The sequence below is a fragment of the Dipodomys ordii genome, unplaced genomic scaffold (genome assembly GCF_000151885.1).
Source record: "Dipodomys ordii isolate 6190 unplaced genomic scaffold, Dord_2.0 Scaffold9, whole genome shotgun sequence".
In the NCBI taxonomy this organism is placed as follows: Eukaryota; Metazoa; Chordata; class Mammalia; order Rodentia; family Heteromyidae; genus Dipodomys; species Dipodomys ordii.
Window position 1 is genome coordinate 19,151,111 of NW_012267225.1, and position 23,198 is coordinate 19,174,308.

At 36.9% G+C, this 23,198-nt stretch overlaps 1 protein-coding gene across 2 annotated transcripts in view; it reads right to left on the minus strand.

Moving 5' to 3' along the window:
* Positions 1-23,198, minus strand: part of Atp6v1h (ATPase, H+ transporting, lysosomal 50/57kDa, V1 subunit H) — a 92,383-nt gene that overhangs the window by 31,682 nt on the left and 37,503 nt on the right. For both annotated transcript variants that reach the window (XM_013009374.1, XM_013009373.1), the window contains 2 exons: positions 20,256-20,353; positions 6,200-6,392 (listed from right to left, as the gene is read on the minus strand). In XM_013009374.1, coding sequence (XP_012864828.1) covers positions 6,200-6,392; positions 20,256-20,353 — 291 coding nt within the window. The remainder of the gene's footprint in view (positions 1-6,199; positions 6,393-20,255; positions 20,354-23,198) is intronic.

The following is a 23,198-nucleotide window of genomic DNA, read 5'->3' on the forward strand; positions in this document are numbered from 1 at the left end:
TTAATGTATAACAATACATAACCCACTGGGCAAAGGAAATCATCTTGATGACTAGTATTTTTACTAAACTGTGAGATACAAAATCCGTTCCAGGCTAGGTATCAGAGATGGTTTTTTTTTTTTGCAAGTTTTTTTTTTTTTAGTATGATGGACTTGTCATTTAACAAAGCAGTTTATGAATCTTGATCAATGTCACTCTTCACTCATCCTTCTTCTATGCACTCCTTCCCTCATTCCTAATTTTGTAGGATATACATTCAATTATTAACTGCATTCTCCCTTATTACTTCTCCTCTTCATTAATCTACTCCTCTCCCCTTGACCCCATCCCATCCAATCCTTTCAAGTCCCACTTGCTGGTGTTTATTTTGTTGAACTCTGAACTTTACTGTAATTTAATCACACTATTTAGTTCTCCCTTGAATCTACCATATTTAGTTAAGACATTTGTAACCACTTGCATATTGCCCAATGTGTTTATTAAAGATTTATAGGATAAATCTAGCTTCCACATGTAAAGCAAAACATGCATCCCTTGTCTCTCTGGGTCTAACTTACTTTAACAGTGTAATTTTTTTAAGTCTTTCCATTTCTTTATAAATAACATCATTCTTTCTAATGAATGAGTAAGTCACTGTGTATACACACCACATTTTCTCCATCCATTTATCCATTGAAGGGCACTAGGCTGATTCTATACTTTATAGTGAATAGTGCTGTAAAGAACGTGGTTGTGTTGGTGGCTTTACTGTATCCTGGTTTGAAATCCTCTAGACAAATTCCCAGTAGCAGAATTTCTGGAACACAGGGTAGTTCTATATTTCATTTTTTGAGGAACTTCCACACTGCTTTCCAGAGTGAATGAACAAGTTTACGTTCCCACCAACCGTGTATTAGGGTACCCTTTTTTGTTTTCTTGCTAAAGGCAATTCTAACTGTATGAGGTAGAATCTCAATGTGTTTTGATTAGCATTTCCTTATATTCAGAGATGTTAAGTTCTTCATGTGCCTATTGCCCATTTTTACTCCTTCTGAGAAGACTCTTTTTAGCTCATTAGCCCATATATCCATAAGACTGTTGGTTGGTTGGAGCTTTTTTTTTTTTTTTGCCCAGGCCCTGAGTTCAAACCCCAGGACCAGAACTGAAGAAGAAAGAAAAGAAGGAAGGAAGGGAGGCAGGGAGGGAGGGAGGGAAGCTGGGAGAGAGGCTGGGAGGGAGGCAGGCGGGAGACAGGCAGGGAGGCGGGGAGGCAGGCAGGGAGAAAGAATGAAAGAGAAGGAAAGGAAAAGAAAAAAGATAAAAGTGTTTAATTTGCTATAATTCTTAAGCCTTTCTAATGAAAATCATACAGCTGTAAAACTATAATTTACTTTATTATCTGACAAAAAAATGCAGGCTCTTGACTAAACTCACAACAGAGGTAAAATTCTAGACAACAAACATGATTTCCAATGTTTGTCAAAGTCACAGCCCCAAAACATTCTAATTTATTTTAGGAACTAAAGACTGACAAATCAAACGAACCAACAGAAATAACATTTGCAGAGACATGGAGTTCAGCACCTACTATGAATAAGTAAGTGACATTTTCAAAAATAAAACTCATCCAGCTAAATGGAAGGAAATAATAATTAACAGCTGTTATATTTGTTTGGCTCATAGCAACTCAATGAGCTTCCTCACTTCAGCACAAAAGTTTCAGGTGGGAAAAATAATGAACAAACAATCCTCAAACAATCTGATTGGTGAAACCTCTTTTAAAATGATAAAGGAATTGAGTTTTATTTTTTATTTTATTTATTTTGTCGTCCTTGTAGGGCTTGAACGCAGGGCCTGGGCACTGGTCCTGAGGTCTTTTCCTCAAGGCTATCACTTTAACACTTTGAGTAACAGCTCCACTTCCAGTTTTTGAGTAGTTAATTGGAGAGAAGTCTCAGGGAGATTTTTCTGCCCAGACAGGCTTTGAACCACAATCCTCAGATCTCAGCCTTCTGAGAAGTTAGGATTAGAGTTATAAGCCACTGGCACTGGAGAGAATTGAGATTATTTTTTTAAATATTATTTTCCCCACCTGACTGATGATTTCAATCAATGGTTGCACTACAGCCTTATGAATACTTCAGTCCTATCTATGAAACTTGTGGTTGTCTTAGAGACATTCTTTTGAGTTTTAGCCCTCTGCATGTTCACATAACTGACTGTATTAACCAAAACTTAACACAAGATAGTCTAAAAGAGCTATTACTTCTGCCAATGACCTAGGTCTATTTCTAAAATAATCTGAAATCCAAAATTGGAGACAATGGAAGACTAGAAATTATGACAAATGTAAGCATTATGAGCAAAATTTGAAAGTATGACTGTAGTTCAAATAAAACCTTTTATAGCTTACTAAATATTAGTTTAATATTCATGCCACCTTTTATAAAACAGCATTGGATCTTTGCCTGGGCTCAACCTTAATATAGCAAAAATTCAAGTTACAGAGAGAGGAACTTTAAGAGACACACTGCAGCTAGGTGCTGGTGGCTCATACCCATAATCCTAGCTACTCAAGAGGCTGAGATTTGAGGATCAAGGTTAAAAGCCAATCCAGGCAGAAAAGTCTGTGAAACTCTTATCTCCAATAAACTACTTAGAAAAAAAACTAGAAGTGGTGCTATGGCTCAGATGGTAGAGCACTAACTCTACCAAAAGTAGCTAGTAGAGCAAAAGAAGCTTAGGGACAGCGCCCAGACCCTGAGTTCAAGCTTCAAGACTGGCACAAGAAAAGAGAAAAGAAAAGAGAGAGAGAGACACTACTATTAGGGGAAACTCTGTACTCCACCTGTTATCTCACTGAATAAACCTAGTCTATACGCTAAGTACAGTGAGAGATCGAAGTTGAGGAAAAAAAGCCATGGATAACCAGGATGCAAAGACGGTATTATACCACAGATGCTTGATTTGTGTTTCCCATCATGGCACCCAACTTCTACTGAAGACTTAATTTGCCTAGAGAGAACTGCTGGAAATACACATGCCAGATTCACCATGCTGAGGAAGAGGGATAAGAAAACATTTCATTTACCTAATTCTTATGAGGAAACTCTCTGGTACAGGGGCTTAAACTTAGGACCTTTCCCCGGGCATTTCATTCATGTCTGGCATTCTAACACTTGAGCCATACCTATATGTCCCAAACAATCTCTATGAAAAAGCATAGAACTTTTTTTTTAAACAAGATTTTTATTGTGAAAATACTGTACAGAGGGGTTACAATCACATGAGCAAGGTAATGAGTACATTTCTTATCAAGCATTGTTGCCTCCTCCTTTATTTTTCCCCTACCATCCCTTCCCTCCCATCTCCACAACTACATTCCCCCCTTCCCCTCAATCTCCCCATCCCCTCCACCCCTGCCTAAATTATAAAGTTCGTTTTTTGACATAGAGTCTTGTACATCTCATTGTTGTAATAGGTCAACCTGTATCCCTATTTAAACAATTTGTTTTTTCCCTTCCACTCCCCAAATTATACCAAAAAAGCACAGAACTTTTTAAAATAAAAATCAATACTCAAAAGCCAATCTAAGCCAAGTATCAGTGGCTCATGCCCATAATCCTTGCTACTCAGAAAGCTGAGATCTGAGGACTATGGTTTGAAGCCAGCCTAAGCAAGGCAGTCTATGAGACTCTTATCTCTAATTAACCATGGATAAAGCTGAAAGTGAAGCTGTGGCTCAAGTGATGAAGTACCAGCCTTGCACAAAAATGATCAGAGACAGAACCCAGACCTGAGTTGAAGCCCCGGAACATCACATACACATACACACACACACACACACACACACACACACACACACACACACACACAGTCAATCTAATGTCCAGAGCAACACACACACACACACACACACACAGTCAATCTAATGTCCAGAGCAACACACACACACACACACACACACAGTCAATAATGTCCAGAGCAACACACACACACACACACACACACACACACACACACACACACGGTCAATCTAATGTCCAGAGCAACACTTAGCTAACATTTGGTGAGCACTGAGCAGATCACACCTGGATTTCACTTTCTACCTCTCCACAGGACTACACTGATCCCTTCTCCACCCTTCAATCACCCCCTCGATGTTCTTGAAAGCCTGGAAAGACACAGAGTTTAATGCTTCAACAGATGAGAAATTCCAACAGCAAGAAATTTTGACTTCTTAAATTACCTTTGAATTTTCTTTGTTATGTTCCGCCCCCCTCCCCGCTGAATGACACTTTAAAGTTCCTAAGAAAATGAATCAAAAAGGAAAAGAGGATGATGATGCTGGAATGGTTAAGAAGAAGGCATTATATACATATTAAAATAATATAAAAACTGGAACTCAAAAAAAGGCAGTTTTGGAGTTGACAGAGCACCCTGCAATGTGAACCTTCCACCAAGTGAAGAACTTTCCCTCAAGTCTCAATTTCCTCATGGAAGAAATAAAGTACTAAAAAGCTCTATAAGTTAATTATGAAGGCTACATATATCAAAACAATCAGACTGGGATGTAGCTCAGTGGCAACGCACTTGCCTAGAAAGTACATGTTCAGGGTTCAATCTCCAGTACCAAAAAAGAAAAGACAAGGAAAAATACAGTTTTAAAAATTCAACAATTATGACACTTAGCACCAAACCTAGGTTAACTGATGATCAAGTGCGTGAGTCAAACTGACTTTAAATCTCGGTACTGCTTCTTGGCTATTTTGGCAAATCACTTAACCCTTGATGACCTAATAACCATTATATGGAGCTTTTAGATGATTTAATGTGTAATTCTTTAAAGTAATTAGGACAGTTCTGACCCAGTATATGCTCTCAATAAGTATCAGCTGTTCTTAACTACAGACATTTGGAAAAAGAGTTCCTACACATTAAATTGCTCATTTTAAAAGTGACAAATGCTATGAATAAGCAATTTTTACAAAGAAAGTAAATGGTGAATAAAAATATTAAAATACATGCATCTACATTCATTATTAATAGGATGCAAATTAAAACAATGATTTTGCTTTTTAGCTAAGATTTTTAAAACTCAGAAGATAATAATAAATGTAAATAGGAGTGCAGAAAAACATAAACCCCCAATATATAACTCCTAAAAATATGAATCAGCATACTTTTAAAAAGTGACTTGACATTATTTATAAGGTTTTTATTTAAAAAAACAAAAGTAGTAGTCCTGCCTCCACCTCCCAAGTGCTGAGATTATAGATAAACATCACGATGGCCATTTTAGGATGAGACTTTATGCCAGCAAAGCAATGTCTCAGAAGCCTATCAAGTCCTAAAAGAATCAGCAAAATTACTAGCAGAGATGGTAAAGACACTGTCTCTAGGCAAACAAGTAAGAATATTTTATTTCTGCGTTTTACCTACCAAGAATTCAGATTCTAGACAGCTCCAATCCTGCCCTCAGATTCCTCATCTGATCGACAGGAAGTTGTTTTATTTGTGAAGATTCTAATTTCCTAATGATATAATTTTACTCTTTAAAATAATTACAAGTATTTGAATAGGGATACAGGTGGGCCCACTGCAACAATGAAGAAGTTATGTTGAAAACAAACTTTACAACTTTGGTGGAGGGGAGGGGGGTGATGGGAGGGCAGGGATAAAAAGGGGAAACAAAGGAGGAGGCTACAATGCTTGATAAGAAATGTACTCATTATCTTGTTCATGTAATTGTAACCCCTCTGTATGGTATTTTCACAATAAAAATAAAAAATTTTTAAAAATAATAATAATTACAGGTATTTGTGGTTGTCTTGGAAACATATTACTAGTCAGTAGATCCAATATCTCTCTATATACTATGACTGTTAAAGAAAAAAACTCCTTGAAGAACAGTCTGTTGATGAGCATTGGGCACAAAGTGCCTCCCTCCATGTGAATGTAATTACAGTACACTTCCTTACAAGGACTTTAACTCAGGCACTCCATTCACTTAGGTGGTTTCTTCTACCTGTCCCACAGCTTCATGCCATAAAGACACACTTCAATAGACTCTAACTCTATAACTACACAAAAAATAAGCAATTTTTCCACATGCTAAAAATTCAAATATACAGTACAGTAGAAAATGCTACACAAACATACACAGACGCAGCCATCACTAACACAATAACAACAACCACAAAAACACAAGGCACTTACACGGAATGCTGCAAGAATGATTCTTGTCACTTTCTCTTTGACAGATTCTTGAAGGATGTCAGACACAACAGGAATGATATTATAGCGCCGCAAGTGTTCACACATTTGAGGACTAAATGCCAGGAGCCATATGGAAAAAATCATTTGATACTGGAGTTGAAAACCACACTTGTTACTCAAAACTCCCATTATGCTGAAAAAAAAAACACATTTAGAAAACATTTAATATGAAGGCACAACAAAAAAGGAAATAAGTAATTCTTCTCTGTGCCCTAATAGAACAAGTCTCCTGAACTATGTCCTCAGTTTCTTTTTTTACCACCAATAGCACTCAGCTAGACAGCTACTTACAAAGGACTATTTCCATTTTACTTTTTCACCCAAAGTCACAAGACCTCACAAAACAGGCACACTTGCTCCAGAGATGCAACAAAAAAAGTAACCAAAACTTACAGATGGCAGCAGGAATGATAAAAGGAATGTGACAGATAGTATAGAGCTGAAATCAACAGGAAGTGGGGACAAAATGAGTATCTTCAAGTCAAATTTTATAGCAATTTTTTTTTGTTTCTTGCTGAAACTTAGGCTTGAACTCTGGACAGAGTGATATCCCTGAGCATCTTTTGTTCAAGTCTAGCACACTACCAGTTGAGCCACAGCATTTCTTCTGGCTTTTTCTGTGATTTAACTAGAAATAAGAGTCTCACAGACTTTCCTGCACATGCTGCCTTTCAAACTGCAATATTCAGATCTCAGACTCCTGAATAGCTAGGACTAAAGGAGTAAGCCACTGGCACCCAGCTACAGCAATGTTTTTGAATTTGAACAACCGAAAGCATATTTTTAAAATACATAGGAAACTCAGATGACTTTGGATGAAACCAATGATGAGCTTGAATTTGATATAACCAATCAAAGAATTCAGAGATCAGAAAAAGGCTCTAGAAACTTCTAGCCTGATGCTTTATTTCCCTAAGGAAGAAAAATCAGGTCAGAATACACGTTTTTTTCAGCAGCACATGGAACATTTTCCAAAATAGACCACATTTTAGGTCACAAAGCAAACTTGTCCAATTTCAGAAACATTGAAGTTATACCTTGCATTCTCTCAGACCACAAAGGAATAAAATTAGAACTCAACACCAAAAGCTACCAAAGAAAGTCCTGTAACACATGGAGGCTGAACAACACACTGTTAAACCACCAATGGGTCATGGAAGAGATTAGAAAGGAAATTCAAATGTTCATGATATTCAACAAAAATGAGCACACAAATTACCAGCTCCTCTGGGACACAGCAAAGGCAGTACTGAGAGGCGAATTTATAGCTCTGAGTTCCTACATCAACAAATTGGAGAGATCTGAAACCAACAATTTAATGAGACATCTGAGCCTCCTTGAAAAAGAACAGCAAGCTAAACCCCAATCCAGTAGACGGAAAGAAAAAATAAAATTAAATCCGAATTAAATGAATTAGAATCCAAAAAAACATAGAAAGAATCAAGAAACCAAAGAGTTGGTTCTTCAAAAAAATTAACAAAATTGGCATAACCTTAGCAAATCTTATCAGAAAAAGAAGAGAATACACCCAAATAAATAAACTCAGAGATAAGAATGGAAACATCACAACAGAAACAACCAAGATCCAAAACATAAGGGAATACTTTGCAAAACTCTGTGCTAATAAATTTGAGAACTTGGCAGAAATGGACCTTTTAGAAGGTATTGACATGCTGAAACGAAACCAAGATGAGTTAAACCATCTTAACAGGCCCATGTCAAGCATTGAAATAGAAACAGCAATAAGAGACCTCCCATCTAAGAAAAGACCAGGACCAGATGGTTTTACAGTGGAATTCTACAAGGCCTTCAAAGCAGAGCTCACACCAATACTCCTCCAACTCTTCAATGAAATTGAAAGTTCACTACCGAACTCATTCTATGAAGCCATCATAACCCTCATCCCAAAACCAGGCAGGAACTCATCAAAGAAAGAGAACTATAGACCCATTTCTTTGATGAACATTGATGCAAAACTGCTCAACAAAATTTTAGCCAATGGACTTCAACAATTCATCCAAAAAATCATACACCACAATCAAACAGGATTCATTTCAGAGATACAAAACTGGTTCAATATACGCAAATCAATTAATATAATTCATCACATCAAAAAGAACAAGGATAAGAACCACATGGTTATTTCAATAGATGCAGAAAAAGCATTTGACAAGATCCAACACCCCTTTGTGATGAAGGAAAAATTAGGAATCCATGGAATATTCCTCAATACAATAAAGGCTGTATATGACAAACCTACAGCCAGCATTATATTTAATGGTGAAAAACTAAAGCCATTTCCTCTTAACTCAGGAACAAGACAAGGATGTCCACTCTCTCCACTGCTAAATGCCTAGCTACAGCAATAAGACAAGATGCAAACATAAAGGGGATCCAAATAGGGAAAGAAGAAGTAAAACTCTCCCTCTTTGCAGATGACATAATCTTGGATTTAAAGAATCCCATAGCCTCCACTCCCAAATTACTCAAGCTGATTCAAAACTTTGGCAAAGTAGCAGGGTATAAATTAACCCTCAAAAATCAATGGCTTTTCTGTATGCCAACAATGAGAAGTGTGGCTGAAATTAGGAAAGCAACTCCATTCGTAATAGCCCCACAAAAAATAAAATACCTAGGAATTAACGAAAGAAGTGAAGGACCTCAATGATGAAAACTTTAAAAACCTGAAAAAGGAAATCAAAACAGAACTTAGAAAGTGGCAAAAATTCCCATGCTCCTGGATTGGAAGGATCAACATCGTGAAAATGGCAAAACTTCCCAAGGCTATCTGCAAATTCAATGCAATACCTATCAAAATTCCAACCTCATTCTTCAAGGAAATAGAAGAGGCAATCCAAAAATTCATATGGAACAATAAAAGACCCCGAATAGCAAAAATGATCCTTAACAAAAAGAAAAGTGCTGGAGGAATATCAATACCAAACTCTACTACAAAGCCATAGTAATCAAAAACAGCTTGGTAATGGCATAAGAACAGACCTGAGGACCAATGGAATAGAATTTAAAACCCAGAAATGAACCTACAGACCTACAGCCATCTAATCTTTGATAAGGGAGCTAAAAAAAATAGAATGGAAGAAAGACAGCCTCTTCAGTAAGAGGTGCTGGCAAAATTGGTTAACTACTTATTGAAAACTAAAGCTAAATCCTATATATCACCCTGCACCAGAATCAACTCCAAATGGATTAAAGACCTCAGAGTCAAAGCAGACACTCTGAAAACATTACAGGATGAAATAGGAGAAACCCTAGATCTCCTTGGCACAGGGTGAAATTTTCTTAATAGAGACCCAGAAATAACAAATCAAAGAAAGGTTGGACAAATGGGATTGCATGAAATTGCAGAGCTTCTGCATGGCAAAGGACATAGCTAGCAAGATCACTGGAAAGCCCATGGATTGGGAGAAGATCTTCACTAGCCATACAACAGACAAGGGTCTCTTATCTAAAATATACCTGGAACTCAAAAAATTAAATTCCCAAACAACAAATCTTCAAAGAAACAATTGCCCAATAAATGTGGGCTAAAGACTTAAAAGAGAAACTTCTCTGAAGAGGAAAGAAGGATGGCCAATAGACACATGAAGAAATGTCAACCTCTCTAGACATAAAAGAAATGCAAATCAAAACAACATTGTGATACCACCTCATCCTAGTTAGAAATGGCTATAACCCACAACTCTAATAACAACAGATGCTGGAGGGGATGTGGACAGCAGGGAACCTTCCTGCATTGTTGGTGGGAGTGTAAACTTGTTCAACCACTTTGGAAAGCAGTATGGAGGTTCCTCAAAAGACTCCACATAGAGCTCCCCTAGGACCTAGCAATCCCACTTTTGGGTATTTACCCAAATGATCACAAACAAGACCACACCAAAGCTACCAGCACAACTATGTTTATTGCAGCATTATTTACCATAGCTAAGATATGGAACCAACCCAGATGCCCCTCAGTAGATGAATGGATCAAGAAAATGTGGAATTCTATGCCTCCATTAGAAAGAATGGCATTGCCCCATTTGTTAGGAAATGGAAAGACTTGGAAAAAATTCTATTAAGTGAAGTAAGCCAGGCCCAAAGAAACATAGATACCATGGTTTCTCTTATTTGCAGTAACTAGTATATGTCTGTGTCAAACAGAAAAGGTCAGATAAGTTGATGTTAGGGAAATGAACCCCAAGATAATATTCAAATGTTTTTTTTCTTTCATGCAATTGTTTCTAACATATTTATAAGATGATTTCTTTGTTGCTTTGTATGCCCCTCCCCCACAATATAACCCTGCTTTCACTGTATTTGATGTTGGTATAATTTGGAGGGGAAGGGAAAAAACAAATCGTTTAAATAGGGATACAGGTTGACCCATTGCAACAATGAGATGTACAAATTGTTATGTCAAAAACGAAATTTACAACTTGGGGGGGGCAAGAATCAGGAAGGGGGGGTGTGGGGTCTGTATGGGAAGGGATGGGAAGGGGAAACAAAGGAGGATGCAACAATGCTTGATAAGAAATGTACTCATTATCTTGCCCATGTAATTGTAACTCCTCTGTACGGTATTTTCACAATTAAAAAAAAAAAAAAAGAAAAACCAGGAAAGTTCATAGAAATGAAAGTATCCCAAGGAGGGAAACACAAAAAGAAGAGAGCTAAGAAAATTTCCCTGGGATGTTTATATCCAAACAACTATCAATTGAGACTATCAAATAATGATTTGGATTGAGAGTATCTCCATCATAGTAAAACAATATAAACTATGGACTTTAGTAATAATGTATCATTGTTGACTCATCAATTGAAACAAATGTTATCACACTAATACAATATGTTAGTAATAGTAGAATATTTGGTAGGGAGGAGAATAACATAAATATGAGCACTCTGAATCTCCCATTTTTCTGTATACATAAATATTATAAGTTTTTAAAACTCTAATTTTATAATGGAAACCTACAATTACTTTAGAGAAAGGCTTATATCTTTGTCAATTGTCCATTTTTGTGATTTACATGCAGTTCTAAATGTACTGAATTGTCCTTGATTTTCTCACACATCATTTCCCTCTCAAGTATCCTCCAGTTTGGGTTGTTATGTAAAATTTGTTTTTATTTAATATTGGCATCAGTATCTCAACTACTACCAAATCATGTTATTTTATACTACTGGTACCATACTTACCTTGTTTCCTTTGCTACCCTTCGCTTTGTGATGGTGGGTCTGAGACTCAGGAGATGGGCAAAATCTGTTCCACTACATGCCTACCTGTTAGGCTCTGCTAAGAAGGACATCCTTCTTACTAGCATCCTGTACTAGCATCCAAAGAGTATCCATCCTGTGTACAAAGATTCCTCCAGACTCAGCCTGCAACTCCAACTAGGTCTTCTTAGGTCATCTCTATAACAAATTCTAGCTGTGAGCACTACTAATTGCTGACTCTCAAATGGTTATGAAGCATGACTCTATTGAATATCCAGACACAGTGTTAACATTTTTTTTTTTGGGTCCGGTCGTGGGGCCTGAACTCTGGGCCTGGGCGCTGTCCCTCAGCTCTTCAGCTTAAGGCTAGTGCCCTACCACTTGAGCCACAGCACCACTACCGGCTTTTTTTCATTTTGCTTATGTGGTGCTGAGGAATCGAACCCAGGGCCTCAGGCATGCAAGGCAAGCACTCTACCACTGAGCCATCTTCCTAGCCCAGTGTTAACATTTTTATAAACTTTTTTAAATTCTCTACCCCTAATGACAATTAACAGAGAAAGGCATGTGACAATTACTCCATTATTAAGATGGAAACAAAGAAAGAAATGTTATCATATTTTCTAACAATGATGGAGAAATTGTCCATACAAGTAAAATATTAAACTGAGTCTTCACATAATTATAAGTGAACTTCCTCAAATTCAAAACTGATCAGTAAGCAATGTGCTTTTTCTAAGGAAAAAAGTTAAATACAGTATCTTTACCTAGTTAGCATTAAACATGAACAACTTCAGAATACTGACCATTATGGTGAATTTATTATAATTAGAATATATTGTAATTTTCTTTCATCTTGGATGGTATTTGTGTATCAAAATGTTCTTTGTACAATAAGGTGTGCTTGTGTTTATAAATTCTTACTAAAATTTCTAATAGTTTTTCACTATTTTCACTAATGTCTAATTGTTGTTTTTCACTATTTTCTGTCAATTTTTTATTTAAAAAAAAAAGACTAAAAGGTATGTTTTTTTAAGGTTTATTAGACCAGATGATAATTGTTGGGGCTATTGTTACTGGAAAATTAAGAACTAAATAATCATGACAGGGACCAGTGGAAATCAAAATTATTACATCTTAAACCTCAGAAAGTAGAAGAAAACAAAAACAAAAATCCTTGCTAAAATGGAGCCCGGCTGGAGTAAACAGAACACCTTTTTTGGGGGGGGGGCTGAAAAAATTTGCATCTTTATTGAATTAAATTGAGTTCATACAAAAATTAAGATTGCTTGAAAATGTATATGAAGGACTCACAGAAATGTGCTAGTCTTAACACAAGACTGGTATCTTAAACAGAACACCTTCTATGTGGCAATTCTACTACAATCACAGAAGCTAGACCAAAGTCCTGGATCTTAGGGTGCTTTTGTTTGTTGGTTTTTTCTTTTCTATTGTTTCTTCTGAGGTGACACACCACAACCAGACATATCAGCAGACTAGCTCAACTATACAGTGCAAATCCAAATAGGAAAAAAATGCAGTGCAGATCTCTGTGTCTTTTAGCTCAGCATGAATCAGTACCTGACAGCCACTACATCAGGACTCAGAACTTGCTCAACTCTAAAGAAAGAACAAAGACCAGCAGTTCCACCAGGGGAAAACAGCTGAGTATAGCTTCTAAATCTGCCGTGGGATAGGGAGAATTCCCATGCTCCCATTGGAACAGGCAAAAACAAGCTCTTGTTCATTATTTCCATAATCCATCTCTCACGGTACACCTGCCCGTATCGACCCAGTGGATCAGATGGCTGCGATTAGAAGGGAATTTCAGCGGTGGCAGAGAGTGCCATCCAAATATCCCTAAGAGGTAGCAGCTAATTGCAATTGCAGAGGGGAGGACTCACAAGTCTGAAGTAGTTTGGAAACAAAATAGCAGGCGCAGTTACACAAACAGCATCAGACACTTCCCTGTTCCATGCTTTATCCCAGAGTGCTGCCAGAACACACAGCACAACCTGACCAAGGTAAATTAGTGGTTTTCAAAAGAGGCAAACACTTTCTCTTCCACTACAGGATCTAGTCTCATTCAAATCAGATCCCCAAGCAGAATCTGAGATGAATGTAGTTAAGATAATAAAGCCCAGCTGGCAACAATCTTTTTCACACCAAATGAAAAAACTGTTTTAGAACTTCATTACTGTGTTACAGTTTTTGCTCATCTGTTTGCTTAATTTGGGGCTTTCTTCTTTTTTTTCTTTTTCTCTTTTTCGTTTCCCTCATTAGTAACCTACCCCATCTACACCTTTTCTTACCTTGCTATGCTTACTGTTTCTGATATCTAACTTCTGATGTCACTACTCTGTTTCACAACTGAACTACAAACCTACCTGTTACCCTTGGCACCATCTTCCTTATTCCATATCTCTTCCCTCACCCTCCTTACACCTCGTAATTTAGTTCTAATCTCTACATGATACAAATATCCAATCCCTAGTACACACAGTGTGACTGGTAGTGCAAATAAAACTATTAATGATGCCTTACTGTGTATAAATATTTAGATGGACTTTGAAGAATTTATACAGCTGACATTCACCTTTATACAAGTAAAGAAACAGTTCACCAACTATACCAACACCTAGTCCAGTGAGATTATGGAGAATTACCAAATGGGTTGACTTCAGGAAAATAAAAGTGAAGACCACAAAGATTCTTTGAGTAAAACCCACAGAAATACAAGTAAATGAGTATAGCATTGAAGAACAAGAAATATGGGAAAACAAAGACATATAAAATCTTTAAAAATCAACAAGTATAACAACAAATGGATCAAAAAGAAAGCAAAGCAGAGGAAAGCAGATATATTGAGATCCAAAGACTGTTAAAAATGTTTAATGAAATGAAAGAAAATACAATAAACTACATGAACACAAAGAAATAAAGGAATTCAATGAGAGCACAGAAAAGAAGCTAATTAATCTCAAGTCAATACAAATAAAATTAAATGACTTCAATGAGACTGTAACTAAGAAATGAAAGAAGACAAAGATAAACAAATTAATGAAGTTAATGCAAAACATGACAATGATCTTAATAATTAGAGATTAGAAATACTGAACAAAATCAAATAGAAATCTCATAGATAAAAAAATAAAGTGTAGGGGCTGGGAAGGTGGCTCAGTGGTAGAGTGCTTGCCTTGCATACATGAGGCTCTGAGTTGGATTCCTCAGCAACACATCAGCAGAAGAAGCCAGAAGTGGTGCTGTGGATCAAGTGGTAGAGCACTAGCCTTGAGCTGAAGAGCTGAGGAACAGTGCACAAGCCAAGAGTTCAAGCTCCACAACCAACCAAAATAAATAAATAAATAAAAATAAAGTATAAAGTTTCTCACATGGAACAGATAATATGGAAAGCAGATTTTAGGGCCTGAAGATTGAAGAGATATGGCAGGAAAGTTAGAACACACAGAAAAGAAGATCAAAAAAACACAAAAGGAGTCTGTCTGCAAGACTTTCAAGACAAGTAAAAGATCAAATTTGTATTTTATGGGTATTGGTGAAGATAAAGACAATAGCAACTGCATATGAAATATTTTCTGCAGAATAAAAGAAGAAAACCTCCCAAATCTAAAAAAGAAGTCATTCAAGTACACGAGGCTTTCAGAACACCCACCAGATCAGATCAGAAAAGAACTTCTTTGGGCTGGGAAGGTGGCCCAGAGGTAGTGCGCTTGCCTTGCATGCATGAGGCTCTGGGTTCGATTCCTTAGCACCACATACGCAAAAAGAAAAAAGCCGGAAGTGGCGCTGTGGCTCAAGTGGCAGAGCACTAGCCTTGAGCTGAAGAGCTGAGGGATAGTGCCCAGGTCCAGAGTTCAGGCCCCACGACCGGACCCAAAAAAAAAAAAAAAAGAACTTCTTCACACATAGTAGTTAAATAGTTAAGTACAGAAAACAAGGAAAGTTTAAAAAAAGAAAAAAACTAAGAAAACAAATCATTTACAAAAAGGAACCTATAGATGCTGGAGGGGATGTGGCCAGAAGGGAACCTTACTGCATTGTTGGTGGGAGTGTACACCTGTTCAACCACTTTGGAAAGTAGTATGGAGGTTCCTCAAAAGACTCCACATAGAGCTACCCTATGACCCAGCAATCCCACTTTTGACATTTACCCAAATGATCACAAACAAGACCAATCTAAAGCTACCAGTACAACTATGTTTATGGCAGCATTATTCACCATAGCTAAGATATGGAACCAACCCAGATGGCCCTCAGTAGATGAATGGATCAAGACAATGTAGTGTGTGTGTGTGTGTGTGTGTGTGTGTGTGTGCATGCGTGTGTGTGTGTGCATGCGTGTGTATGTGTGTGTGTGTGCATGCGTGTGTGTGTGTGCGTGTATACACGCACACACACACACACACAATGGAATTCTATCCCTCCATCAGAAAGAACGACATCACCCCATTTGTTAGGAAATGGAAAGACTTGGAAAAAAATTATATTAAGTGAAGTAAGACAGGCACAAAGAAACATAGGTCCTATGGTTTCCCTTATTTGCAATAAATAGTATGTATCTGGGACAAGCAGAAAAAGCCAAAAGCTATGAACATATAACCAGATAATATGATGTTAAGCAAAATGAACACCAAGATAAGGACACAAATGGTTTTTTCTTGCTTGCTATTGTTCCTATTTATAATGTGCCATGTGATTTTTTTTTGTTTCTTCGTATGTTCCTCCCCCATGGTATAATCCCTGTTTTCACTGTATTTGATGTTGGTGCCTTGCATCTTGCATATACACTTCTCTAGCCTGGGGAAGGGAAGGAAAAAACAAAATTCTTTAATAGGGATAGAGGTTGACCCATTGTTAACAATGAGATGTACAAGACACTATGCTGAAAAACAAAGTTTATAATTTAGGTGGGGTGGGGGGAGTGTAGTTGTAGAGGTGGGAGGATAGTGGAAAAACAAAGGAGGAGGTAACAATGTTTGATAGGAAATGTACTCATTACCTTGCTTATATAAACTGTAACCCCTCTTTACAGTATTTTTACAATAAAAAAAATGGTACTTTTTTTTTTTGGTTGGTCATGGGGCTTGTACTCTGGGCCTGGGCACTGTCCCTCAGCTCTTCAGCTCAAGGTGGCACTCTACCACTTGAACCACAGCACCACTTCCTAAAAAATGTATTTAAAAAAAGGAAACTGAAAATAGAAACAGATTTCACAATAACTTTTTTAAAAGGAGGGCTTAGAATTCCACATTTTAAGCACTAAAAGTCAGCAACTGCCAGTCCAGACTACTTTAGTATACACTTTCATTCATAATTGAGGAACAATTTTTTAAAAGAAAACCAAAACAATCAAAACAATTTATTACCAATAAACCAAGACTACAGAAAATACTCAAAGATCTCTTAAAAACAGATGAAAAAATAGAGAAAACATATCCTTCCAGATGAGTAAATAAAACATTCATAGAATATGTACGTAAAATATGAAAGAAAATATTGAAGAAATGATTACATATCTTTAAACTTCACACTCAATGTCAATGGACTCAATTCTCCAATCAAAAAACAAAATAGTTGAATCAAAATGAAAAATACAACCATCTGTTGTCTACAAGAAACATATCTATCAATGAAAACAAACACTGGCTAGGGTGAAATGTTAGAAAAAGCCTTCCAAGTTCCAAACAAACAGACCCCAAAAGCTGGCAAATCAAACAAAGTAGATTTCCAATCAAAATTAGAAGACAAAAAGATAGCCACTTCATATTAACAAAGAGAACTCAGAATAAAGAATTCAAAACAATTTGTAACACCAATGCACCAAATATCAAGGACTTTTTTTCTGAACTTTTTTTTTTATTGTCAAGGTGATGTATAGAGGGTTACAGTAATATAAGTAAGGTAATAATTACATTTGTTGTCAAACATGTTACCCCTTAACTTTGTTAAAAACAAACCCTACTGGACCTAAAAACACATAAGCCCCGGTACAATTATATCTAAAAACTTCAATATCCCACTATCTCAACAGATAGGTCACCTAGACAAAAATTCAACAAAGAACTTAAAAAATATTACAGACTGATTGGACCTGCAGCCTTCTACAGAATTTTTTATCCAGCAGCTATAAAATATGCATTTTAGTAGCTCATAGAATATTCTTGAAATAGATCATATGCTAGAATATAAAACAGGTCTCATCAAATATAAGAAACTGAAATAAACCCCTGTATCCTGTCAGATCATAACAATAAATTTAAAAATTAACAGCAAAAGAAAGCATGGGAGATATTCAAACTAATAGAGATTGAATAACACATTACTGGATGAGGGAGTAGTTGCAGAGAGAGAAGGGAATATCCTAACAGTTTATAGAACCCAATGGAAAAAAATATAAACTATCTGAACCTTTAGGATACAACAAAGACAATTCTGAGGGAAGTTTATCCCTATGAGCACTTATATCAACAAAATAAGGGCGTTCTCAAACTAGTATCCTGATACATTTCAAGCCCTTAGAAAAACAAGAACAAGACAAAAAAAAAATATAAGAAGGACCTAAATAGGGAAGGAAAATTGTGTGCATATGTGTATCCACACACATATATGTATATATACAACATATGTATGTACATACACATACATATACATGCATGCATAAACACCTGCACACATATGTATACACACAATCTTTCTTCCCTAGTTAGATCCTCTGTGTGTGCATGTGTACGTGTGTGTGTATGTACACACACATATAATTTGCTGGAAGTACCACAATTCCAGAGTTCAAACTATACAAGAGCCATAGTAACACAAACATCCTGGTACTAGCACAAAAACACTTAAAAACCAATGGAACAGACTAGAACCCATACACCAATAACCATCAGATTTTCAACAAAGGAACAAAAAAAAAAATGTTGAGGGAAAAAAAAGCTTGTTAACAAATGGTACTTGAGAAAAAAATGTATGTCCATATGCAGAAGAATGAAACTGGACTCCAGTCTCTGACAGAAGTACTATACTGATAGGAAATCAAAGGGGATCAAAGACCTCAATGTAAGACCTGAAACCTTGAAATGACTACAGGAAAAAGTAAACACAAGAACTTATTGGGTCTACATGGGAACTTCCTGAATAAAAGACCAGGGGCTAAGAAAAGTGGAGAATTGACTAGGGATAAAATCACTAAGCTAAGCCGGGTGCTGGTGGCTCACGCCTGTAATCCTAGCTACTCAGGAGGCTGAGATCTGAGGATCGCGGTTCAAACCCAGCCCGGGCAGGAGAGACCGTGAAACTCCTATCTCCAATAAACCACCAGAAAACCGGAAGTGGCGCTGTAGCTCAAGTGGTAGAGCGCTCGCCTTGAGCTGAAGAGCTGAGGGACAGCGCCCAGGCCCAGAGTTCAAGCCCCACGACACGACCGACAAAAAAAAAAAAAAAAAAATCACTAAGCTAAAAAGACAGCCTATAGAATGGGAGAAGATCTCTTCTAGCTAAATGACTGACATAGGAGTTCAAAAAACTAAAACCCCAAAGAATCAATAACCCAACTAAAAAATGGGCAAAGTAGCAAAACAGATACTTCTTAGAAGAGCAAATGGTCAACATATGAAGAAATGTTCACCATCCCTGGACATAAAGGAAATAAAAATCAAAGGAACATGAGATTCCATCTCACTTGGATCAGAATTGCCTTCATTGAGAAAACAAATAACAAATACTATTGAGAATGTATGGGAAAAAGGAATCCTCATACACTGTTAGTGGAAATGCAAATTAGTGCCACCATCATGGACATCTGTATGTAGGTTTCTCAAAAAATGAAAAACAGAACTGATCTCTGATCCACATATTCCATTTTGGGGTATTTTTCCAAGATATTGAAAATGAGGATGCAATAAAGGCACCTACACACATGTTCATTGCTGCACTATTCACCATGATGAAGTTATGGCAACATCCCAGATACCCTATAATGGATGAACAGAGCAAGAAAATGTAGTATGTATACACAATTGAATTTTATCCATCCATCAGGAAGAATATTAGATCACTTGCAGGTATACAGATGAACCTTGAAAAAAATCATATTTGTTAAAATAAGTCAAGGTCAGAAAGATAAAGGATGCATGTTTTTTCTCATATGAGAAGTCAGACCCAAAACATAAACATGAAAATATATAGACTCATATGCATGTATGTATGCACATATACAAATATAACAATGGAGCTAGGAAACTTGAAATCAATAGGGATGGGACAAATAGAAGGCAGGGAGAATGATGGAAGGGTGACAATGACCAAGATGCATTATGTACCTAAACGAACATGTTATGGACAAGAAATGTACTCACTGCCTTACTTATGTAACTGTAACCCCTCTGTACATCACCTTGACAATAAAATTAAAAAATAAACTTAAAAAATTAAAATTCTTTGGTACAACTATTTAAAGATATTAATAAAAAGTAGGCGGAAAAGATTTTCCTTTATTGATTTCTGCCTATATTCTCCACTCAATACTTTTATAATGAGTCTGTGTTCTAATACTTGGGATTGTTCTGTCCTGCTTTAGCTTTTTAGGAAAAGTGAGGTTCAAATACAGGGAAACATTCAAGGAAGGTTAACATAATCCACTGTAAAACCAGACATAAAAAAAATACTTCTTTCAGATAATTAATGTATTAATTTCTTTGAAATGTCAAGGAGAAATACTTCTAAAAGTTTTCTACATTAAAAGTAAAAGGGCACTCACCAGTTTACCCCATCTGCTTCCACCCAGGCAAAGCGGTACTCATTGACCCGGAGCATCAGCTGTAGGCATCCAGCCACACACTGTACATACTGAGAACTCTACACAAGAAGAGGTGCACAGTTTTAAATTGGAAAGCACTTAAAGTCCTGAGATCAGACAAATTTCTACATAAAAATCTCATTTTTACTACAATGTTTTAGCCTCTGAGCACCCCAAATTCACGAGTATGTTCTTAAAAGCCAATCCTCAAGTTTGCTTTAATCTCTACTTCACAGAAATGAAGACAAGTTTGTATCCCAGATTAATCTACAGAATTCATTATTGAACACATTTAGGATATCTTTGATACTTTGATAACTAAGCATATTGATTTGCCATATTTCACATACTCCTGAACAACAAAAGCACTCTAGAGAGAGAATAACACTCTGCCTAATTATAAAAAAAAAAAAAAAAACAAAGAAAGGGCTGGGAAGGTGGCTCAGTGGTAGAGCGCTTGCCTTGCATGCATGAGGCCCTAGGTTCAATTCCTCAGCACCACATAAGCAAAAAGAAAAAAGTCGGAAATGGCGCTGTGACTCAAGTGATAGAGAGCTAGCCTTGAGCTGAAGAGCTGAGGGACAGTGCCCAGGACCCGAGTTCAGGCCCCATGACCAGACCCAAAAATAAAAAATAAAATACCAAAGAAAAAGAGTAAAAAGAAAAGTGGATGTTCTGTGGCAAGCTCATATTTGAATAACTTTTGGCAAGTTTCTAAATCTCTCCAAACGGTGCTCAGCTTCTTTGTCTATAATAAGGGAAACACTACCAAGGGACAATGCCTGAAGGGTGCTGTTAGGTTTAAGGAAAATAATTAATTTAGCATACAGCCAGATGAAAACTTCAAAAGCTAGGGTTGGCATATTAAAAAGTGTTAAAAAAAACACTTGCGGAGGAAGGGACAGGGGAAATCCTTGGTTCTAATACTGCCAGTTCAGTAGCTGTTTAAGCACAGAAACTGTGCTTAACATGAAACTTCAAATAAAAAGTCTCAAAGACCTCTATTTTACCAAAGACAATGCCAGGCACTGGTGGTTCATGCCTGTAATCCTAGCTATTCAGAAGGCTAAGATATGAGGATCATGGTTCAAAGTCAACCTAGACAGGAAAGTCCTGAGACTCTTATCTCCAATTAACCCCCAGAAAACTGTAAGTGGCACTATGGTTCAAGGCTGTAGAGCACTACCTTGAGTACAAAATGCTCAGAGACAATTCCTCAGGCCCTGAGTTCAAGCCTCACAACTGACATTGAAAAAAAAAAATTAAGCCAGATAAAAGGCCTACACGTATTTAAAATATACTCAATGAGCCTTACATCTTTAAGAAGCAGAGAAATAGTCAGGCACCAGTGGCTTATACCTATAATTCTAGCCACTCAGGAGACTGAGATCTGAGGACTACAGCTCCAAGCCAGCCCAGGCAGGAAAATCTGTGAAACTCTTACGTCCAATTACCAACAAAAAGCCAGAAGTGGAGCTTTGGGTCAAGGAGTAGAACACTAGCCTTGACCACAAAAGCTCAGGGACAACACCTAGGCCCTGAGTGCAAGCCCCAGGAATGGCACAAAAAAAAGAGAGAGAGAGAGAGAAACAAAAGGGAATTTTTTTTTTAACTTTTTGGGTCCGGTCGTGGGGCCTGAACTCTGGGCTTGGGCGCTGTCCCTCAGCTCTTCAGCTCAAGGTTATTAGCGCTATACCACTTGAGCCACAGGACCACTTCCGGCTTTTTTCTTTTTGCTTATGTGGACAAAAGGGAATTTTAAGGCTGTAGACTTCATGAAAAATAATTATACAGTCTTTTTAACAGAAGAACTATAGATGTTATGAAATTCAAAAAAACCTAACATTCATGATACTAGTAAACTTCATGGTCTATGTTAAACATCATCTATTAAAAAAAAAAACTAACTCTTCAAAGAAATTCTATGCACTCAAATACAAAAACACAATGATATAAGTACATTTGGTTGAAATAAACAAATGTTATAAAGAAAAGTTATCTATATTCAACCTAGAGAGTAGTAAATGTCATTCCCACAATATATCCAGGAATATAATTTGCCTCAAAAACTCAAAACATTAGCAGAAATTAATAGACAAATAGTGCATTTCAACTCTAAAACAATCATCTAAGGCATAATAAAATATGCATCTTTTCAATTAAGTCTGCAGTAGAAACTTCTACTATAGAAGAAGGATTTATCTTTCTTGTTTAGTAAGAGAATTTGAGTAAGATTTCTATACATAAATAAAAAAGCAACCCAAGGAATTCTCTCCTTTTCCACATATCACCTATGGTCTCTCAATGTAAAAAAATGTCTTGGTTCATTATAAGCCTTTTCTATGTCCATTCACTATGTTTGTTGAATTACATGACAAGTAAGGGTTCTTTTTCCGTTCTAGTTTCAGTGCTCACATTATAAATAAGCAGTGGTGGGGTCCTGGTCCTACAACAATGACTCTTTCCTACTGTTCACAATAAAGCAGTTCACATACTGTTACAATGGTTATGCTCCAAATACAAAGCAACATAGCTCCAAAGGGTCTGTATCCTCCTCTTTCACCATTTAGATCTCTCTCCCAGGGGTATAACCTCCTTCCTTAAACTTTCCCAAGGCAGCCTGAGCAAACCTCCCACCCAAAAAAAGACCCCTTTTATTATACCACTAAAGAACTCTGCATCTTTCTTATATGCAGTGCCACAAAAATAAACTGTGTAATTCCTTGTTTAATGTTGTCATCCCCAAACATAATGTAGCCCTCTGAAGACAGGACTCACACTCATTATGTTCAGTATTATATGTCAACTTCACGCACTATACCTTGGAAACACTAAATAAATGTTGACTCCCCAAAATAAATTACAAATAATCCCTATAACACATACTAAACAGTGCTCTAATAG